This window comes from Chlorocebus sabaeus, chromosome 5, assembly GCF_047675955.1.
Source record: "Chlorocebus sabaeus isolate Y175 chromosome 5, mChlSab1.0.hap1, whole genome shotgun sequence".
In the NCBI taxonomy this organism is placed as follows: Eukaryota; Metazoa; Chordata; class Mammalia; order Primates; family Cercopithecidae; genus Chlorocebus; species Chlorocebus sabaeus.
This window is the reverse complement of record NC_132908.1, coordinates 69505565-69526443: the sequence shown is the minus strand read 5'-3', so window position 1 is coordinate 69526443 and position 20879 is coordinate 69505565. Positions and strand designations below refer to the sequence as shown.

At 43.7% G+C, this 20879-nt stretch overlaps 1 protein-coding gene across 3 annotated transcripts in view; it reads right to left on the bottom strand.

Moving 5' to 3' along the window:
• PHLPP2 (PH domain and leucine rich repeat protein phosphatase 2) overlaps positions 1-15236 on the bottom strand; it is a 76957-nt gene extending 61721 nt beyond the window's left edge. For 2 of the 3 annotated variants that reach the window (XM_007993714.3, XM_007993717.3), the window contains exons 1-2: positions 14882-15236; positions 4845-5134 (exon numbers count right to left, since the gene is read on the bottom strand). In XM_007993714.3, coding sequence (XP_007991905.3) covers positions 4845-5134; positions 14882-15232 — 641 coding nt within the window. In that variant the 5' untranslated portion in view covers positions 15233-15236. The remainder of the gene's footprint in view (positions 1-4844; positions 5135-14881) is intronic. The other variant, XM_007993719.3, reaches the window with a different exon arrangement.
• Positions 15237-20879: the final 5643 nt, after the last annotated feature.

Sequence of the window (20879 nt, the reverse complement as noted above, 5' to 3'; positions counted from 1 at the left end):
GCTGCAGGAATGTGCTTTCAACCTGAACCCTCTGAGTCTATTTTCACATTTATTAAACAACGGGTAATGGCCTCAGTGTTTCCTAATGGGGAAGTTTCTGACTTTTGGGGCAGGAAAATCCTTGGCTGTACAGGGTTGTCCGATACACATTTTTCTTTTTCTTTTTTTCTGAGACAGGATCTCTCTGTCGCCCAGGCTGGAATGCAGTGGTGCAATCTTGGCTCACTGCAACCTCCGCCTCCCAGGCTCAAGCGATTCTCCTACCTCAGCCTCCCAAGTACTGCGTGCACTGGAACCACAAGTGTGCATCACCATGCCTGGCTAATTTTTTGTATTAATATTTTTGGTAGCAACAGGGTTTCACCATGTTGCCCAGGCTGATCTAGAACTCCTGAGCCCAAGCGATCCTCCTGCCTCGGCCTCCCTAAGTGCTAGGATTACAGACTTGAGCCACTGCACCTGGCACACACACATTTCAATAAGCCTCTCTGGCCCTTGCCACCTAAATTCTGTAATTCCTCCCAGCAGTTATGACAACCCAAAAACCCTGTCCCCACACACATTTCCAAATGGCAAGGTGGGACGACTGTAGGGTAGATTTAGTTTCACCAGCAGATGGTCTCTCTAAGGTTTCTTCAAGAGCTAAAATTCTATAAATTAGTAATAATCTTGAGTTATATTTGAGTGATAACTCATGGTTGGAAAAAAAAAAAGTAGTAATGAATAACTCAGAGAAAATGTGGGGTAATTTTAATCCCAGTAATCCCATTTCCAGGACCTAGCCTAGGGAAATCAGCAGTGTGACAATTTATAGGCAATGGTTTAGTCAAAGCAACACCACTTCTAAGAGTTGCATGATTTCAAACAACTGAAATAGGTAATATTTACGAGCACTTGTTAGGTGCCAGACATCAATCGAAGTACTTTACTTCCTTGCTATTTGAAGTACAGTACATCTCTTAGGAGCTTAATTGAAATGTACATTCTCAGGCCCCACCTAAACCTACTGAAACAGAATCTGTATGTGAACAAGCCCCACAGGTGGACAGTTTAAGCAGCACTACAAGTATTAATTCATTTAATCTTCATATCACGTATAATTAATTTAATCCTCATGACAACTCAATAATGTAAATATTACCATCTTCCATTTTACAGATTACTACACTGAAGCACACAGCATTATATATAACCTGTATAGTAACTGTCGAAGCCAGGATTTGAACCCACACACTCTCATTCCAGAATCCAACCTCCAAACCATTATTGCATATTATGTTTCAACTTATAGTGTATCCATACAGAGGAATATTCTGTAACTATTAAAACTGGTGTCTAAAGAATTTCTAATGACACCATGAAATTAAGATGATCCAGTCGGGCACGGTGGCTCACGCTTGTAATCCCAGCACTTTGGGAGGCCGAGGCGGGTAGATCACCTGAGGTCAGGAGTTCAAGACCAGGCTGCCCAACATGGAGAAATCCCATCTCTACTAAAAATACAAAAAATTAGCCAAGTATGGCGATTCATGCCTGTAATCCCAGCAACTTGGGAGGCTGAGGCAGGAGAATCACTTGAATCTGGGAGGTAGAGGTTGCAGTGAGCTGAGATCACACCACTGCACTTCAGCCTCTTGGGCCACAAGAGTGAAACTTCGTCTCAAAAAAAAAAAAAAAAAGACAGAAAGAAATTAAGACGATCCACTAAGTAGACAGGATATAAAACTGAATATATGAGCCCAAATACATAAATATTTAAAAGTATGTGGAATTGAAAAAAGATCTGGGGAAAAATAATGTTACTATGGGGAGGCAATACAGAAGACAGATGTAGTGTCAGAATGCCAGGATTCAAACTCCAGCTCTACCACTTAGTAGCTGATTGCACTTAGATGAGATGCTTCACCCTGTGAAATCTTATTTTCCTCATTTATAAAATGGGGACAGTGTTTACCTCACAAGATGGTTGTGAGGATTAAATGAGGTAATTTACATAAAGCATAAGCATTGATTATTATCATTTCTCTTTATGCTTTTTAATTTTCCAAAATTTCTTTGGTGAACATACTTCAGTAATCAGCAAAAAGTTCCTTAAAAAGATAATGCCTTAGATTGTCAATTAGCTGATAAAGGGCTATTAGAAGAAAGTACTTACTCCCTTGATTAGATAATGTAAGACTGATCATAAACAAGAAACAGCTGAGTAACAGATCAAAAACGATCTTGAAATAAGTGCGATTAAATAGTGAAACTGAGGAAAGGTCGCTGCTGTGCCAGTTCCTCTGTCACAGCTGGCCTTTACTTAGAACGAAGTCCATCATCTACCTTGAATGATTCAGGCATTCCAACTGCAGGGCAGTACCTGCCTGACCCTGAGCAGGTTACTGAATCTCCCTCAAGGACTCAATCTTCCTCATCTAAAAGTAATGATACTAACTCCCTTGGAGTTACTGTGAAGATTTAATGAGAAAATGCGCATAAAGCACTAAGCACACTAACACATGAAAGCACTTAATGTCAGCTGAAATCTACCATCATCATCATCCTTAGCTGGATAAAAGTTATTGAGCTCCTACTCCAGCAATGAAAATATATTTACTCTTTGAAACCACAGTTCAATAGTGTTTTCATTATTTTCTAATCAATTATACCTTCAAAGGGCTATTTCATTATAAATGATGAAGGCTACAGGGCTAAAAAGAAACAACCTCCTCACTTTTAAGTACAGTTGAGATTCACATAAGTAAATAAACTATCATATTCAGATTCTTAACTACACAACTACTAGTAGCAAGTCAATTCCAGTGGGGTTTTCTTCATATTTCTAGTATCTTTGTATACATAAACATTACTACACAAATGAATACGTCATACACTTAAATAAGTTAATCAACCACTACCAGATATAATCTAGGTCAAGGCTTTCCACCTGATAAAATTAGATCAGAGTCAGTGTTAAGATTTAGAAAAGCCTAAGGATCACCCTGTCTGATCCTTTCGTTTTACAAATGGATTTAGCAAATGTAGTTAACTGGTGAACAAGGAAAACATTCAAATGCTAATCTACTTTTTCAGGAATTAGTCCAAATCCTAAAAAGAACACATAGTAGATCTCCGTTTAGACTTTAAAAATGACATCAAATTTTAGCTCAGCTAAAGGTGTTACTATTATTACCACACTTCTAAGGTGTAAGTGGGAGCTTCCTTTTCACTTTCAACAGTATTAAATCCACAGCTTTGAATTCTGTTTCAAGACATTTTTTTAATGACAGGAAATAGGGAGGAGAGAAAAATCATGGTCAGGCATTTAAAGAGCTCTTATTTGACATCTAATTCAAAGAACTAACAGTGATTTTCTTTAAAAAGCTGAATGAAAGAGTTCACATGCATAGTATAAGACTGTTATAAAAATAGTTCCTTCACATTTATATAAAAATTTTTCAAGACATAAACGGCTTTTAAACCCATGAAAATATGCTCATTAAGATAAATGAAAATTAAAATAACAAAACAACAAAATTCCTATCACATTTGCAGAAATCTAAGTCACTTGGCCCGGAATGCTGACTTTATGATTCTCTAATTTTAAAACTGTTAACAATCATTTCTATTTACGAGCAAGTCTGAGCTCATGCATGTGTATGTCTCTATTTATATATAAAATTTAATACTAACATGTTTTTGAGAAAGTGAGGGGGAAACAGATATACTTTCATATTTCTGATGGAAATATAACTTCTATGAAGAGGAATTTGACAGTAACTATGAAAATTAAAAATGTTCATATCCTTTGACCCAGCTGTTCCACTTCCAGGAGTTTATCATACAGACTCTCACATATGAGAGATACCACAGGTACATGGATACTCACTGCAGCACTTCTTGTAGTAGCAAAGAACTGGTAACAACCTGAATGTCCATTAATAGAAGATTGGCTAAAATTATAGTAGACTCAAAATTGAACACTATTGCAGCCATTAAATAAATGACAACTATATAAATATTAACATGGAAAGATATCTAAAAGATATTAAGTCAATAATGTGTTGCACACAGCACCAGAGTTTTAAAATTTATAATACATGTAGAGACATACTCATGCATGGGCACATACATGCTTACAATTAAACAGAATACTCCTAGCATGCGTAAGAAGCTGGTAATAACTATCTTCAAAAACAGGCTTGGGTAGTTGAGGAATGGGGGACAGAAAAGTACATCTCACTCTATACCCTTTTTAAAATTTCATTCTATTTACACTTTTCAAAAAAAAAACAACTTTTTTTTTTTTTTTTTTTTGAGACAGAGTCTTGCTCTGTCACCCAGGCTGGAGTGCAGTGGCCCAATCTCGGCTCAACGCAACCTCAGTCTCCCAGGTTCAGGAGATTCTCATGTCTCAGCCTCCTGACTAGCTGGGATTACAGGTGTGCACCCCCATGCCTAATTTTTATATTTTTAGTAGTGGCAGGGTTTCGCCATGTTGACCAGGCTGGTCTCGAACTCCTGACCTCAAGTGATACACTCACCTCAGCCTCCCCAAGTGCTGGGATTACAGGCATGAGCCACCATGCCCAGCCAAAGAAATTTAACTTTTAAAATACTTATTTTTAAATTTAGATATCTGACCTATGGTGTATTCCAAATCAAAGAACTCTCAAATTTTCCTTGGTCAGTAGTTTTTAAATTCAAGATTCATAAAGTCAGCCTTCCAAGGACAAATCTTGAGGCCCAGTGAGTCCATAACCAACACTAGTTCCGGCAGAATTAAAATCCTAAAGTCCAGTTCTAAGCAGAAACATTGTTTATATTACAGTAGAATTAGAGTGGTAAAACTGAGACCTCACCTGACCAGGTCTCCATGAAGCTGTAAATAAAGACTTTCTCTTCCCTCTCCAGCACATATTTCCGATGCTGGTGTCTCTACAGTGCAAAGGACGAGATGTAAGTCAGAGGAAGAGGAGGAGGAGGAAGAGGAAGAGGAGGTGGTGGTGGTTGTAGTGGCAGTGGTACTGTCTGCTCCATAAAGGTAAACACAGCCTCTCTTTACATCTTCTCTTAGCCAGTCTCTTTCTCGAGAACCAAACCTACTTCTCCTATTCAAACAATTTCTGCTCCCATTGCGTTTCATATTTCTCTAAAAAATATCAAGAGAAAGAAATCGTTAGCTAGAACATCTGACTGAATTAAACATTTCAGTCCTCACCCCACCTCTCTCTACTTTATATTCCCCAACACTCTGTTCATGTATCCCCTCCTTTTGTGGCGCACTTTACAGCTGTCATGCTCATTCATTATTAACTCAGATAACTTAATTTTCTTTACTGCTGTGTTTCTATCCATCATCTTCTTTGACCCTCTCTTGTGTTTTTCAAAACGTGTCAAGAATAACAAAACAGTGGGTTGCAGTGGCTCAGGCCTGTAAACCCAGCACTTTGAGAGGACAAGATGAGAGGACTGCTTGAGGCCAGGAGTTCAAGACTAGCCTGGGTAAGATAGCAACATCCCATCTCTACAAATTTTTTTTTATATTAGCCAGGCATGGTGGCACATGCCTGTAGTCCCAGCTACTTGGGAGGCTGAGGTGGAGGACAGATTAAGCCTGGGAGTTTGAGGTTGCAGTGAGCTGTGATTGTGCCACTGCAATCCTATCTGGGTGACACAGCGAGACCTTGTCTCTCAAAAATAGAAATTTCAGTATTTTGCCTGGGCACAGTGGCTTATATCTGTAATCCCAGCACTTTGGGAGGCCAAGGCGGGTGGATCACTTGAGGTCAGGAATTCGAGACCAGCCTGGCCAACATGGTGAAACCCTATCTCTACTAAAAAATACAAAAAAATTAGCCAGCCGTGGTGACACACGTCTGTAATCCTAGCTACCTGGGAGGCTGAGGTGGGAAGACTGCTTGAACCTGGAAGGCAGAGGTTTCAGTGAGCCAAGACAGTGCCACGGTACTCCAGCCTGGGTGACAGAGCAAGACTCCATCTCAAAAAAAAGAAACGTTAGGCTGGGCAAGGTGGCTCACACGTGTAATCCCAGCACTTTAGGAGGCCCAGGTGAGTGAATCATTTAAGGTCAGGAATTCAAGACCAGCTTGGCCAACATGGTGAAGCCCTGTCTCTACTAAAAATGAAAAAAAAAAAAAAAAGAAAGAAAAAAAATTAGCCATTAGCCGAGTGTGGTGGCACGTGCCTGTAATCCCAGCTATTTGGGAGGCTGAGGTAGGAGAATCACTTGAACCCAGGAGGTTGCAGTGAGCCGAGATTGTGCCACTGCACTCCAGTGTAGGTGACAGTGAGACTCCATCTCAAAAAAAAAAAAGCAAAAACTTTTATCTATAAACCATACATAGTATTGTCTTATCTAATTTAAACTTCATCTAATCCTTAACAATACTTATGCTTCACCCTGTAATTTTATTTAGTTCAATATTGCTTTAGAGATACAACTGTGTTTATACCCAGTTCATTCATTTGAATAATATTCCCTTATACAAATACACCAAACTTTATCCACTCTCCTGCTGACAGCATTTAGTTTGCTTCCAATTTTTCACTGCTAGAAACAATTAAGCAATAAACATTTTTGGACATGTCTCCTTATGAAAATGTGTGTCTCTCTAGGGTCCTAACCCTTTACTTTACATCCCAAATAAGCCAAGTGCAATGTCGGCACAATACTGCACAAATATACTTTCTATTCTTGCACTGTTTAAAACAAAACAAATTAATGTCGCATTTGATAATTTAAGTATGTGAAATTCATATATTGCAAAGTTATCTCAAAGCAAAAACAATTTCTACAGGCAATATAACAAGTTTCTAAAGATCAACATTTGCCTGCTCTATTTTTATGATGGGCTATGTCTGTTCTTTTTGATAAAAAAGAAATTTCCACTGACACTTCCACAGCTGCACCTCTCCAGCTTCATTCCCTACTGCTGCCCTTTACTCCATGTTTCAATCACATCCAACTACTTGCAGCTCTCCAGACACACCAAGTACACCACAATTCTGTGGCTTGTCTGAAATATCCTTCTTCAACTTGCACCTCATCCATGACAAATTGTTCTTCAAAATCCTACTCAGGCATCACCTTCTCTATGGAGCCTTCCATATCTCCTATCCTCATTCTCCCTAGACAGAATTAATGACTACCAGACATTTTTACTAGATAGAACTAACGAATTACCTAGACAGAATTAAGAACTTCTTCACCCTGAATACACCTCTAATACCACATCTATGACAATGGGTTTTATTTATTTATTTTTCTTCCTCTTCTCCACTTCTAGCAGGTCAACACCTGGGTGACACAGGAGTGTTTGCAGAACTCAGCTGACATCATAGAAATTTATTCCCAATCTGTACTTTAATCCAATTAGCTCTGGCAAGAAGCTGAACAAACTTGGGGGGAAAAAATCCCCATTTCTATGGAGAACCCTACATATTTGCAGCAGCTGCAAAGTGAATGGGAGTAAATAAAATACTTTTAGTAGTATTCCTCACTGGAAAATAGAAATACCTATAAATACAGCAAATATTTTTATAATTACTAAGATTAAATATTTGAAGGTAATACATTTCTAAAGATGGTGGAGAAAGAGGAATGAAAAGTTAGCAGGTATTTCTATGTGGGAAGAAAGAAAAACCAGAGTAAGAATGGCTTTATTGTTTAAATGCAGACGAACTCAGGAAAACTGACTGTTTTGCAGATCTTGGGGATTCAGGCATTGCTATTCAAAACCATGAGGATTATTGATTCTAACTACAGAAGTAGGATAAACCCCTGCTACAAGTGAGAACTAGTTTTCTCACCAAATGCATTTTCTCAAAGCTGAACATCTCTGAATGAAAGGGCATTCAAGTGCTCACTGTGTAAACATAGGCACCATCGTATTTGTACTACTAAATAATTTTAACCACTAAATAGTCAAATATTGCTAATAGTTAAATATTTAGCAGGTAAATACTGCTAAATGTTAAATATTCCTCATTTTTAATATTTTGGAAAGATTAACCGGACCATCTGAAAACAGTATTCCATACAGTACAGCAATATTTATACGAAGCTCTGCATTCTGTACTCAGTGGAGAAGAAAGAATAAGCAGACACTGTTCCACATAATCAACAAAAAAGTCTTCTTCAGAAAACTTTCCAAGGTTGCCGGGCACGGCCGCTGATGCCTGTAATCCCAGCACTTTGGGAAGCTGAGGCAGGCAGATCACGAGGTCAGGAGATCGAGGTCATCCTGGCTAACACGGTGAAACCCTGTCTCTACTAAAAATACAAAAAAAATCAGCCGGGCGTGGTAGCAGGCGCCTGTAGTCCCAGCTACTCAGGAGGCTGACGCAGGAGAATGGTGTGAACCAGGGAGGCGAGGCTTGTAGTGAGCTGAGATGGCTCCACTGCACTCCAGCCTGGGCAACAGAGCAAGACTCCGTCTCAAAAAAAAAAAAAAAAGAAAAACTTTCTAAGGTCAAATAATGGTCCACTGACCTTCTAAATCTTAGAAAAGTCAAGGAAGACCCCAGGAAGTTTTGTTTCTTTGTTTTGAGATGAGGTCTCCCTCTGTCACCCAGCCTGGACTACAGTGGCGTGATCATAGCCCACTGCAGCTTCGAACTCCTGATCTCAAGTGATACTAAAGCCTTAGCCTCCAGAGTAGCTGGGACTACAGGCACATGCCACCACACCCAGCTAATTTTTTGTATTTTTTTAATACAAAAAAAAGGGGTCTTGCTATGTTGCCCAGGCTGGTCTTGAACTTCTGAACTCAAGCAATCCTCCTGCTTCAGCCTCCCAAAGTGCTGGGATTACAAGCACGAGCCACCACACCAGGCCTGATTTTTCTTCTGTGAGAATTTTTTTTTTTTTTTTGAGATGAAGTCTCGCTCTGTCGCTCAGGCTGAAGTGCAGTGGCACAATCTCGGCTCACAGCAAGCTCCGCCTCCTGGGTTCACACCATTCTCCTGCCTCAGCCTCCCGAGTAGCTGGGACTACAGGCGCCCGCCACCACACCTGGCTAAGTTTTTGTTTTTTTAGTGGAGACGGGGTTTCACCGTACTAGCCAGGATGGTCTCAATCTCCTGACCTCGTGATCCACCCACCTTGGCCTCCCAAAGTGCTGGGATTACAAGCATGAGCCATCACGCCTGGCCCTGTGATGATTTTTAACAGTCATTTTTAGCACATAAATATTTACCCTAGATTATAAATTCCGTAAGGAACTTTACATTATCAAAACATACATTCGGCTGGGCACAGTGGCTCATGCCTGCAATCCCAGCACTTTGGGAGGCCAAGACAGGCAGATTACGAGGTCAGGAGTTCGAGACCAGCCTGATCAACATAATGAAAACCCGTCTCTACTAAAAATACACAAAAATTAGCTGGGCATGGTGGCAGGTGCCTGTAATCCCAAATACTTGGGAGGCTGAGGCACGGAAATCACTTGAATCTGGGAGGTGGAGGTTACAGTGAGCCTAGATCACGCCAATGCAATCCAGCCTGGGCGACAGTGCAAGACTCTATCTCCAAAAAAAAAGGAAAAAAAAAACAGAACAAAAATAACAACAAAAAAAATACATGCCTGCAATCCCAGCACTTCAGGAGGCCAAGACGGGAGGATCACTTGAGGCCAGGGGTTCAAGACCAGCCTGGGCAACAGAGTGAAACTGCGTCTCTAAAAAAATTAAAATGAAATAAAATAAAGATTAAAACAACAACAAAATATACATGCTGTTGGTCATCATTTACCTCAAAGGATCTATCTCCTGTTTACATGATATACTCCACCCTAAAAAGATAAACTGCTAAGTTACAATTTCAGTAGATATCATTCTCTTAAACCTGACCAATGGGCACTTAAAAGGCCTGGATATTAAGCAAAGCAAAGGCTTATAGCAACAATCTAGATGGACTGTTTAGCTATTATTAGCCACTGCTGAATTGCCTAGTGTTTCCTTCTTCTCAAGAATGTCTTGCTCCACTGCTTAACACATCAGTGACCTGCTGGAAAAACCTTCCTAGCAGCCAGGACTGCAGATGACACTGTCCTCTGAGGTGCTTTCAACTTTTAGAATCACCATTTTACTGGAATTGCTAGGTTGAGAAAACTATTTTCCCCTCACTCTTATAGAACTGTTATCACAAATTTATTTAAAAGGGAACACAATTACAATCACCTCTCACATCCAACAAGTATACAAAGAACGTATTTAAGATTTAAAGATCTTTCTAGCCGGGCGCGGTGGCTCAAGCCTGTAATCCCAGCACTTTGGGAGGCCGAGACGGGCGGATCACGAGGTCAGGAGATCGAGACCATCCTGGCTAACACAGTGAAACCCCGTCTCTACTAAAAATACAAAAAACTAGCCGGGCGAGGTGGCGGGCGCCTGTAGTCCCAGCTACTCCGGAGGCTGAGGCAGGAGAATGGCATAAACCCGGGAGGCGGAGCTTGCAGTGAGCTGAGATCCGGCCACTGCAGTCCAGCCCGGGCTACAGAGCAAGACTCCGTCTCAAAAAAAAAAAAAAAAAAAAAAAAGATCTTTCTAGCCGGGTGCAATGGCTCATGCCTGTAATCCCAGCACTCTGGGAGGCTGAGGCAGGCGGGATCACCTGAGGTCAGGAGTTCAAGACCAGCCTGGCCAACATAGTGAAACCCTGTCTCTATTAAAAATACAAGAGAATTAACCGGGCGTGGTGGCACACGTGCCTGTAATCCCAGCTACTCTGGAGGCTGAGGCAGCAGAATCACTTGAACACAGGAGGTAGAGACTGTAGTGAGCCAAGATCATGCCACTGCACTCCGGCCTGGGTGACAGAGGGAGACTTGGTCTTTAAAAAAAAAAAAAAAAAAAGGCCGGGCACAGTGACTCACGCCTGTAATCCTAGCACTTTGGGAGGCCGAGGCGGGTGGATCACGAGGTCAAATCGAGACCATCCTGGCTAACACAGTAAAACCCCATCTCTGCTAAAAATACAAAAACTTAGCTGGGCGTGGTGGCAGGTGCCTGTAGTCCCAGCTACTCGGGAGGCTGAGGAAGGAGAATGGCATGAAACTGAGAGGCGGAGCTTGCAGTGAGCTGAGATTGCGCCACTGCACTCCAGCATGGGCAACAGAGCAAGACTCCGTCTCAGAGAAAAAAAAAAATCTTTCTAGAAAGCAGAAGTCTTGAGGGTAAACCATTAATTAAGTACCCACTGCTTCAATTTTATACTTTTGTTTGTTTGTTTTGAGACAGTGTCTCATTCTGTTGCCCAGGCTGGAGCGCCGTGGCGAGATCTCGGCTCACTGCAACCTCCGCCACCCAGGTTCAAGCGATTCTCCTGCCTCAGCCTCCTGAGTAGCTGAGATTACAGGGGTATAACACCATGCCTAGCTAATTTTTAAAACAATATATATTTTTCTCACTATGTTTCACTATGGGTTTCACTACATTGGCCGGGCTGGTCTCAAACTCCTGGCCTCGAGTGATCCACCCGCCTCGGCCTCCCAAAGTGTTGGGATTACAGATGTGAGCCACTGTTCCCAGCCCAGTTTTATACTTTTAACTCTAAAAATAAAGCTGATCTATGAGGGCAATGATCAGTCCAAAGGTGATATACTATTACACATTCACATACAATAAAAAAATATACATGGTATAAACAGGGTCTGGTAAAGTAACTCTCCATATTCAGTTAGTTCTGTAAGAATGTGAAATATGGCCGGGTGCAGTGGCTCACGCCTTTAATCCCAGCACTTTGAGAGACTGAGGCGGGTGGATCATCCGAGGCCGGGACTTTGACACCAGCCTGACCAACATGGAGAAATCCTGTCTCTACTAAAAATACAAAATTAGACGGGCATAGTGGCACATGCCTGTAATCCCTGGGAGGCGGTGAGCCAAGATCGTGCCATTGCACTCCAGCCTAGGCAACAAGAGTGAAACTCCATCTCAAAAAAAAAAAACAAAACAAAAGAAAAAAAAATGTTAAATACTCTCAGGTGGAAGATGTTTCTGCATTTGAAACTATTGTAAAACAATATAGACTTATTATATCTGGGAATATACACGTTATGAAATATTGTGAAAGGGGTGCGGAGGGGTGGGATGAGATAGAGGAAGAATATGTCAGTGCTTTAAAAATGTTTTGGGGCAGCGTGCGATGGCTCATGCCTGTAATCCCAGCACTTTGGGATGCCGAGGTGAGAGAGCCTTTGAGACCAGGAGTTCAAGGCCAGCCTAGGCAACAAGGTGAGACCGCATCTCTACTTCAAAAACAAAAAACAAACAAACAAAAAAATGTGCCTGTGATCCCAGCGACTCAGGAAGCTGAGGAAAAAGGATCACTTGAGCCCACGAGGTAGAAGCTGCAGTGAGCCATGATCGCGCCATTGCATTCTAGCCTGGGCAAGAGAGGCTCTGCCTCAAAAAAATAATAATAATAATAACGTTTTTGGGCTGGGTGCAGTGGCTCATGCCTGTAATTCTAGTGCTTTGAGAGCTCAACGTTAAGAGGATCACTTGAGGCCAGGAGTTTGAGACCAACATAGCAAGACTCTATCTGTACAAAAATAAAAATCAAAATTAGCCAAGCATGTGCCTATAGTCGTAACTACTTGGGAGGCTGAGGTACTTGAGCTCAGGAGTTTGAGCCTGCAGTGAGCTGTGATCACACCACTGAACTATTGTGTAGCCTGTGCTACACAATAAGGTTATGTCTCTAAAAAACATCTTTTTAAGTTTATTTTTTGGCATTAATTGTTTATACATACTTTGCTAAGCACCCAAAACTATTCTTGGAAAAAAAAAAATGAATCTCATGGCACACACCGATATTAGTTGTAACTTCATATCTTCTATAAGCTGAGTAAAAAACAGTTAATCATTACTAAAAAACCATAAACCCCAAATTGTAGGAAACATCTGGAAAACTTACAAACCTATGGTCCACCAATTCACTAAATCAATCTGGGGGCACATTTTGAAGGCAATTTTCCAGTATCCCAGGATAGATGGAACTGGATCTAGTCTGGCTTAGACTGGCTTAGTTATATTAGTCTTTTGACGAATATCTGTATTATTTGACAATAATGATGTTCATGATTTGGTATGAGGTATAAAAGAGTTACAAAAAAGAACGAAGTTTCTGAAGGGTCTTCGGAGAAAAATGGGTGGGAGATGACTCTTTCCAATTCAGAGTCTTCTACTGTACTACTTCTTTTCCAGCATCACTTGGCACAAAATTCAACCACTCGGCTACTTAAGAAAACTTCTGTATGAGGCCGAGCGCGGTGGCTCATGCCTGTAATCCCAGCACTTTGGGAGGCCAAGGCGGGCGGATCACTGGAGATCAGGAGTTCAAGACCAGCCTGGGAAACATAGCAAAACCCTGTCTCTACTAAAAATACAAAAAAATCAGCGGGGTGTGGTGGCAGGCACCCGTAATCCCAACTACTCAGGAGGTTGAGGCAGGAAAATCGCTTGAACCCTGGAGGCAGAGATTGCAGAGATCAAGTCACTGCACTCCAGCCAGGGTGACAGAGTGAGGTGTCTCAAAAAAAATAAATAAATAAAAGAAAAAAATTGTTGAGAGGCAATAGCACAAAAAATGTTTTAAATTTTACAGTTTATGGTTTTCCATGGATTCACCAGGTTCTATTATTGTTTTTCCGTGTTCCCATCTTTGTGACATCGTACTAACAACCTTCATAACATGGAAATACTGCTCAACCTCAATCCCAATAAACTACTACTTAATGTATTTTTAACATCATACGTTTTCATTGTTTTGCAATGTATTTTTGAAACACATCAAATCTAAATTTTCTGTCCTTTCCATCCTTCTACTGGGCAAGTTTCATATCCTGAATTCCTCATGTAGAACTCTAGAAGGAATTCCATTCCACCTGCGTAAGGACATTTAGTTTACATATTTGACCTACAGAAAAATTTCTCTGCAACTCTGTCAAACGCTAGTAAAAAACTCCACCCAGTCAGCCTCGCACAACCCCTCCCTTTTACCATCTTCTCCTCCCCACTATCGCCACCCCACCTTGTGCATTCCTTCGTATTTAAACTTACTTGTCATCACCTTCAAGGTTCCACTCCCCTCTTGCCTGCATCTGTTTTCATATCCTCCCACTCCCCCAGTTCCTGCCAAGAAGCCCCGCTAGCTGCCTGTTGCATAACGGCTCCCCCATTCCGTCTCCCTGGGCAGTGGGCCCCGCTGCCGCGAGCAGGAATGCCCCTTTCGGCCCGGCCCCTCCTCCCTTCCACATCACGCCCAGCGAGTCCCCGCGACGCAGCTCCAGCGGGAATTCTCTCTCCAAGCGGGGCGGGTCCTCCTTCCCAGCCGGCACCTCGCGTAGCGAGCCCAGAGGGCAGAGGAGCCGGCTCCACCCGGCGCGGCCCCGAGCCCTCCGCGGCGCCGGCCAATCGCCGCCGCCATTCTCCTGCTGGGGTGATGTCTTCAGGTGTCCGGGAGAGGAGAAAGCCCTGCGTACTTCCAGCCCTGCTCCTGTGCCAGGAGCCGGCCTCCGGGCCCCGAGCCCGGTGAGGCAGGCGGGGGCGGCGAAGGGTCCGGGTGGGCGGCGGCTGCCGGCAGCCCGAAGGCGTGGGCCTGCGAGGCGGGCGGCGCGCGGCCAGGGATGGGCAGCAGCAGGGGACCGAGGCGACCGAGGCGGCCGAGGCCTGGACGGGGGCGCGGCGCGGAGGCCTCGGCGTCCCCAGCCGGAGGTGGGTCGGCCGACTGATTGACGTCGGGCGGGGGTCGCCGGCTGCCTCAGCCACGCGCGGGGCGGGGGCGGAGGCGGCAGCGGCCTCTACCCTCCCTCGTTCCCTCCCTAGTCCGCCTGCCCGCTCGCCGGCTCGCTCGTCCGTCCGCCCGCCTCACCTTCAGGACCCGGATCCCTCCTGGCCGGCGGCTCGCCGGCGCTTCGGGCGGCTCCGAGGGCTCCAGGGGGCCCGCGGGCCCCGGCTCCACCTCCCCCATCGGCGGCCCAGGCTGCACAGGGACGCCGGGCCCGCGCGACGGCGTGCGGAACCTCGGCGGCGCGCGCGAGCAGCCGGCGGCCCCGCCCCCCGCGGCCCTCCGGCTCCGCCCCTCCGGCGGCTCGCCAGCCCCGCCCCTCCCGCAGCCTCGCCGGACCCGCCCCTTCCGCAGCCTCGCTGGACTTGCGTAGCTGCGGGCGCCGAGTGGCCCGGGCGCCGCCAAGCCGCATCCCAGCCGCGGCCCGCGTGGCATAACCTGGCGCCACCGCAGGGCGCAGGGCCTCCACTGCCCGCCGCCCTAGGCTTGGAGGACTAGAGCGCAAGGAGGGTTATTTGCTGCTTTCCCCGCCCTCTAAGAAACCCGCAGGAGGAAGAAGCAGGTGGCGCCGGCACCTGTCAATTGTGACAGGACGCTGCCCTCTGCCCAGGGTGGCTCTTGTAACTTCCCTCACTGGCCAAGCAGTTGAACGAACTGTTGAGAATACTCACCTTGGCAAGGCCTTTTCTCTTCCTTATCAGAGATGCGTGCGACCTTCTTAAGCAAATTCAACCCAACCTCGTACAAAACGTCAGCTCACCTCCCAACCATGTTTTAATTCCCTTTCCTCCTCCTGGAGCTCTGCTTCAAGCAGTAATATGGCCTGCGAGCCGTTTTATGATTTATTTGCAAGGCTGATTCAGAAAAAAAACTTTTAAAAGGTAACATTTTCTTTTCCTTTTCGTTGTTTGTTTTGTATTTTTCTTTTCGTTCTTTCAGTGATGGTAGTTTTGTGGCCAATGAACCAAATTTGGAGTCAGCCAACCTGATTCCAGATCTCCACTCTGCCCTTCTTTAGCTCTATACCCCTGTGCAAGTTACTTGATCTAAGCCTTTCGTTCTTAAGCTGTGAGATAGAGATTAAAATCTACCAAGTAGTTATGAAGATTTAGTGCATGCAAAGTGCCTAATGTATAGTGGGGATTCATAACAGCCATTGTAATTCTGAAATTCTAAATTGAAGATCCAATCGGTTTCTCGGAAAGTACTCTGTGAATTTCTCCTAAATTTTTCTAGGAAGGCTTCTAGACTTGCGGATTTTTAGGGCTTCACCTCGTACACAGGTTGTTGAATCTTCAAGTAACATGTAAGAAATTAGACAGCAAAAAAAAATAGTAATTTCTTCACTTTTGAAGAACTATAATCCTAGTACTTTAGGAAGGCAACGCAGGCAGATTACTTGAGGCCAGGAGTTCGAGACCAGCCTGACCAACATAGCGAAATCCCTTCTCTACCAAAAATACCAAAAAATGAGCTGGGCAGGGTGGCGCACGCCTGTAATCCCAGCCACTTGGGAGGCAGAGGCAGGAGAATCGCTTGAACTCGAGAGGCGGAGGTTGCAGTGAGCCGATCGCGCCACTGCACTCCAACCTGGGCGACAAAGTGAAACCCTGTCTCAAAAGGAAAAAAAAAAAATCACCTATTATCCATTGCTTCAGTTTGCCTCATTCAGACTAACTGTATGTCTAGAATACTTTAATTGCAGGCTTAGTACAAGACTTTTAGATTTAGCAGGGCAGTCTGTGTCCCCCATCTGAGATATGTATCTATTTGGAGATAATTTTAAATGCCAGGACCAAATTTGGCTCTTGCAGGTTCCGACCCCTTTCTGACCTACTTTCTCCCTTCACGAGTTAGCTTTGTATATACCAAACTTCCAGTCTCCAGTAATCTTCATTTCTTGGTCTCATGTTAATGCATTAAAAACAACTTGTCACTGTGAGCCTGGTTTAAGTGGGGAGAAAACTCTTAGGTCATCCACCTCCTGGATTTTCCTTCCACCTTGAAATTATGTTCAAGAAAGGTACTCAAAGTAGTTGGATTCCCATTTCAGTGCTTACTGGGTAATTTCTCCCAACAGGAAAACTGGTATATAACGAATAGGCACCAATATGACAGAAACAAATTTTACCAAGGGCAGACAAGCAGTGATAAGAAAGAAATGTGGTTTAGAACAAGTGTTTCTGGCTGGGCGCAGTGGCTCATGCCTGTAATTCCAGCGCTTCGGGAGGCCAAGGAAGACAGATCACCTGAGGTCAGAAGTTTGAACCCAACCTGGCCAACATGTCAAACACCGTCTCTACTGAAAATACAAAAATTAGGCGGTGTGGGGGCGCAAGCATGTAGGCCCAGCTACTCAGGAGGCTGGGCAGGCGAATCACTTGAACCTGGAAGGTGGAGGTTGCAGTGAACCAAGATAATCGCGCCACTGCACTGCAGTCTGGGTGACAGAGGGAGACTCTATCTCAAGAAAAAAAAAAAGTGTTTCTAAAAAGCCTTTTTTATATGTGTGTGTGTGTATATATACACACACACACACACATATATATATATATTTTTTTTTTTTTTCTTTTTTTGAGATGGAGTCTCACTCTGTTGCCCAGGCTGGAGTGCAGTGGCGCGATCACCACTCACTGCAAGCTCCGCCTCCCAGGTTCATGCCATTCTCCTGCCTTCAGCCTCCTGAGTAGCTGGGACTACAGGCGCCCGCCACCACACCCGGCTAGTTTTTTGTATTTTTTTTAGTAGAGACGGGGTTTCACCGTGTTAGCCAGGATGGTCTCGATCTCCTGACCTCGTGATCCGCCCGTCTCGGCCTCCCAAAGTGCTGGGATTACAGGCTTGAGCCACCGCGCCCGGCCATATTTTTTTATTTTTGAGACAGAGTCTCACTTTGTTGCTCAGGCTGGAGTACAGTATGGGCACAATCATAGCTCACTGCAGGTTCAACCTCCATGGGCTCAGGTGATCCTCCCACCTCAGCCTCCCAGTAGCTGGGACCACAGGTGAGCGCCACCTACGCTTGGCTAATTTTTGCATTTTTTGTAGAGATAGGGCTTCACCATATTGTCCAAGCTGGTCTCGAACTTCTGAGCTCAAGCCATCCGCCCACTTCAGCCTCCCAAAGTGCTGGGATTACAGGTGTGAGCCACACCTGGCTGTAAGAGCCTGTTTCTTGAGGCATTATACATTACGTTTTCCAGATTTCATGAGTAGAAGCTCTTTATTAACTGACTACACAAAAGGGAAAGATCTTGTTCCAGAACTAAAGTTTAAGCTCATGCTGGGGAACAGCAGTGGTGAATAATTGTTTAATTCAAGGAATAGTGGGCAAAAGCATTGTTATTTACTTCTTCATTCTGGCAACAGTAGTCCCTCTTTCAAAAGGGAAAACGTGGGGGGAAAAAAAAAAAAAAAAAAGCCCATCCACCCAAAAGTTTCAGGGGCTAATTTATGCTGTAACTACCTTTAATGGTTCCCATGATTTAAGATCCAATTCAGTAGTGACAACCAGTTGATTTTTTTCAAATCATGTAGTGCCATTAACATTTTATACTTTGTTTCAAAGGTCACATAGTGATGTTCTCCCCCAGTTCAAGGCAGTGTGCATTATGTATGCCAAGGGTTATGTAACTACAATTTCTGGAAATGGTAAACAGCTGAGACTAACCCTAAAAATAAATTCCTCTGGGATTTTTTTTATGTGAAAATTCATCTGCCCTCACTGCAGGTTCATCATTACAAAAATCACTGTTTAGATCAAGCCAAGAGACAGAGAAGTCATCAGGATCTCTCCTTTCTGTCTCCTTCCTATAGCAGCTGTGCTTCCCCTCTCCATCTCTCTGGTATGTACACACGCACACACATTCTTTATGACAGGAGCTTTTCCAGATCTTCACTACAAAATGGGAAGTCTGGAGAAGGAAAGCTCATTCCTATCAGATGTTGGGAGAGGAACCATAAAAGACTTATATTTACTTATTTATATCTAGTACCTACTCCAGTGATCCACAGTCATCTTTGGACCTAAATCCTGTTATTCTCCCAATAGGTTGAGCAGATTTGGATATTCCTAATTTTGGTTCCAAATAAACAGGCAGTATTTACCTAGCTTCAAAGTTTGGAGAAATTTTTTTCCGTGAACATTTTGGTATTTTTCAAATATGGAGACAATTGAACTGGGGAGAGGATATAGGATAGAAAACCCTTAAAAATGATAAAAATTATTATTTTTTTGCTTCTGAATTGAAATTCAAATCTGAATACTATTTGTTGTATTGTTTTTTTGTTGTTGTTTGTTTTTTTGAGACGGAGTCTCGTTCTGTTGCCCAGGCTGGCGTGCAGTGGAGTAATCTCGGCTCACTGCAACCTCCGCATCCCAGGTTCAAGTTATTCTACTGCCTCAGCCTCCTGAGTAGCTGAGATTACAGGTGCCTGCCACTACGCCCAGCCAATTTTTTGTATTTTTAGTAGAGATGGGGTTTCACCACGTTGGCCAGGCTGGTCTCGAACTCCTGACCTTGTGATTCACCTGCCTCAGCCTCCCAAAGTGCTGGGATTATAGGCCTGAGCCACTGCGCCCAGCTTATTTGTTGTATTGTTAAATAAATGTCTATTATTAGCTAAACTTTTCTATTGTAGCTTTTATATTTTCTTCTATATTACATGAAGGTGCCAACTAAATTTAATATTAGAAACAACTATGAATTTTAACTAACTCATACATAAGATCATAGAAATGTTGCTTATCAAACAGTACCAAAGGGCACTTCTGCATAAACTAGATAACTGCCAGGGCCTACACCCTTCCTTTTCAATCGACTATCACACCCTCCCCCTTCTCATCAAGGGACTGTCAGGGATCATCAGAGTAACAGAAAATCTAAAGCTTCCAACCTCCAAAAAACAGAGCTGGCAGCCAGGCACGATGACTCATGTGTGTAATCCCATAACTCTGGGAGGCCGAAAGGCTACTGGATCACTTGAGCCCAGGAGTTTCAGACCAGCTTGGGCAATATAGTGAGACCCTGTCTCTACCAAAGGAAAAAAAAAATAAAAAAATTAGCCAGGCATGGTGGTGCATGCCAGTAGTCCCAGCTACTAGAATAGCTGAGGTGGGAGGATTGCTTGAACCAGGGAGGTCAAGGCTGAAGTGTTCAGTGATCGCACCACTGCACTCCAGCTGGGTGACACAGCGAGACTCTGTCTTAAAAAAACAAAACGAGTTCATAAGACAGGTGCAGTGGCTCACGCCTATAATCCCAGCACTTTGGGAGGTTGAGGCAGGAAGATTGCTTGAGGCCAAGAGTTCGAGACCAGCCTAGGCAACACAGCAAGCCCACATCCCTACAAAAATTAATATATACAAAATACACAGTTCATATAAAAAACCATGAAATACAGCTCATTTTGACTGGTCAAGCCTTCCTCTGCCCAGTCACAGATACACGTGAACAATTCACAAAAAACAGCTTATAAATAAAACCCAAACCACCCTTAATATACATTTCATCTTGATTTCTGTGCCTTGAGAGTTCACCTATGTAGAATATTAAGCATGAAATTAATCATATTATAGTTAAAATGTCCAATTGCACTTAGGACTTTTTCACTGTCTATAACACAAGTTTTTTGTTGTTGTTGTTGTTGTTTTTGAGACCGAGTTTCACTCGTCACCCCAGGCTAAAGTGCAATGGCATGATCTCAACTTACCGTAGCCTCCACCTCCCGAGTTCAAGCAATTCTCCTGCCTCAGCCTCCCGAGTAGCTGGGATTACAGGCATGCGCCGCCATGCCCAGCTAATTTTGTATTTTTACTAGAGACAGGGTTTCTCCATGTTGGTCAGGCTGGTCTCGAACTCCCAACCTCAGGTGATCCACCTGCCTCGGCCTCCCAAACTGCTGGGATCACAGGCGTGAGCCACCGCACCTAACTACCACAACTTTTGAAGTGTTTCAAATTCGTCTCTTGGTGAGACTTATGTGTAAAAGGAATACTAACAGGTCAGTAAGTTTAGCTCAACCTCTGGAATAAGAATTCATCTAAGTCTTCTAATCCAATTGTAAGAAGCAAGGAAGCAAA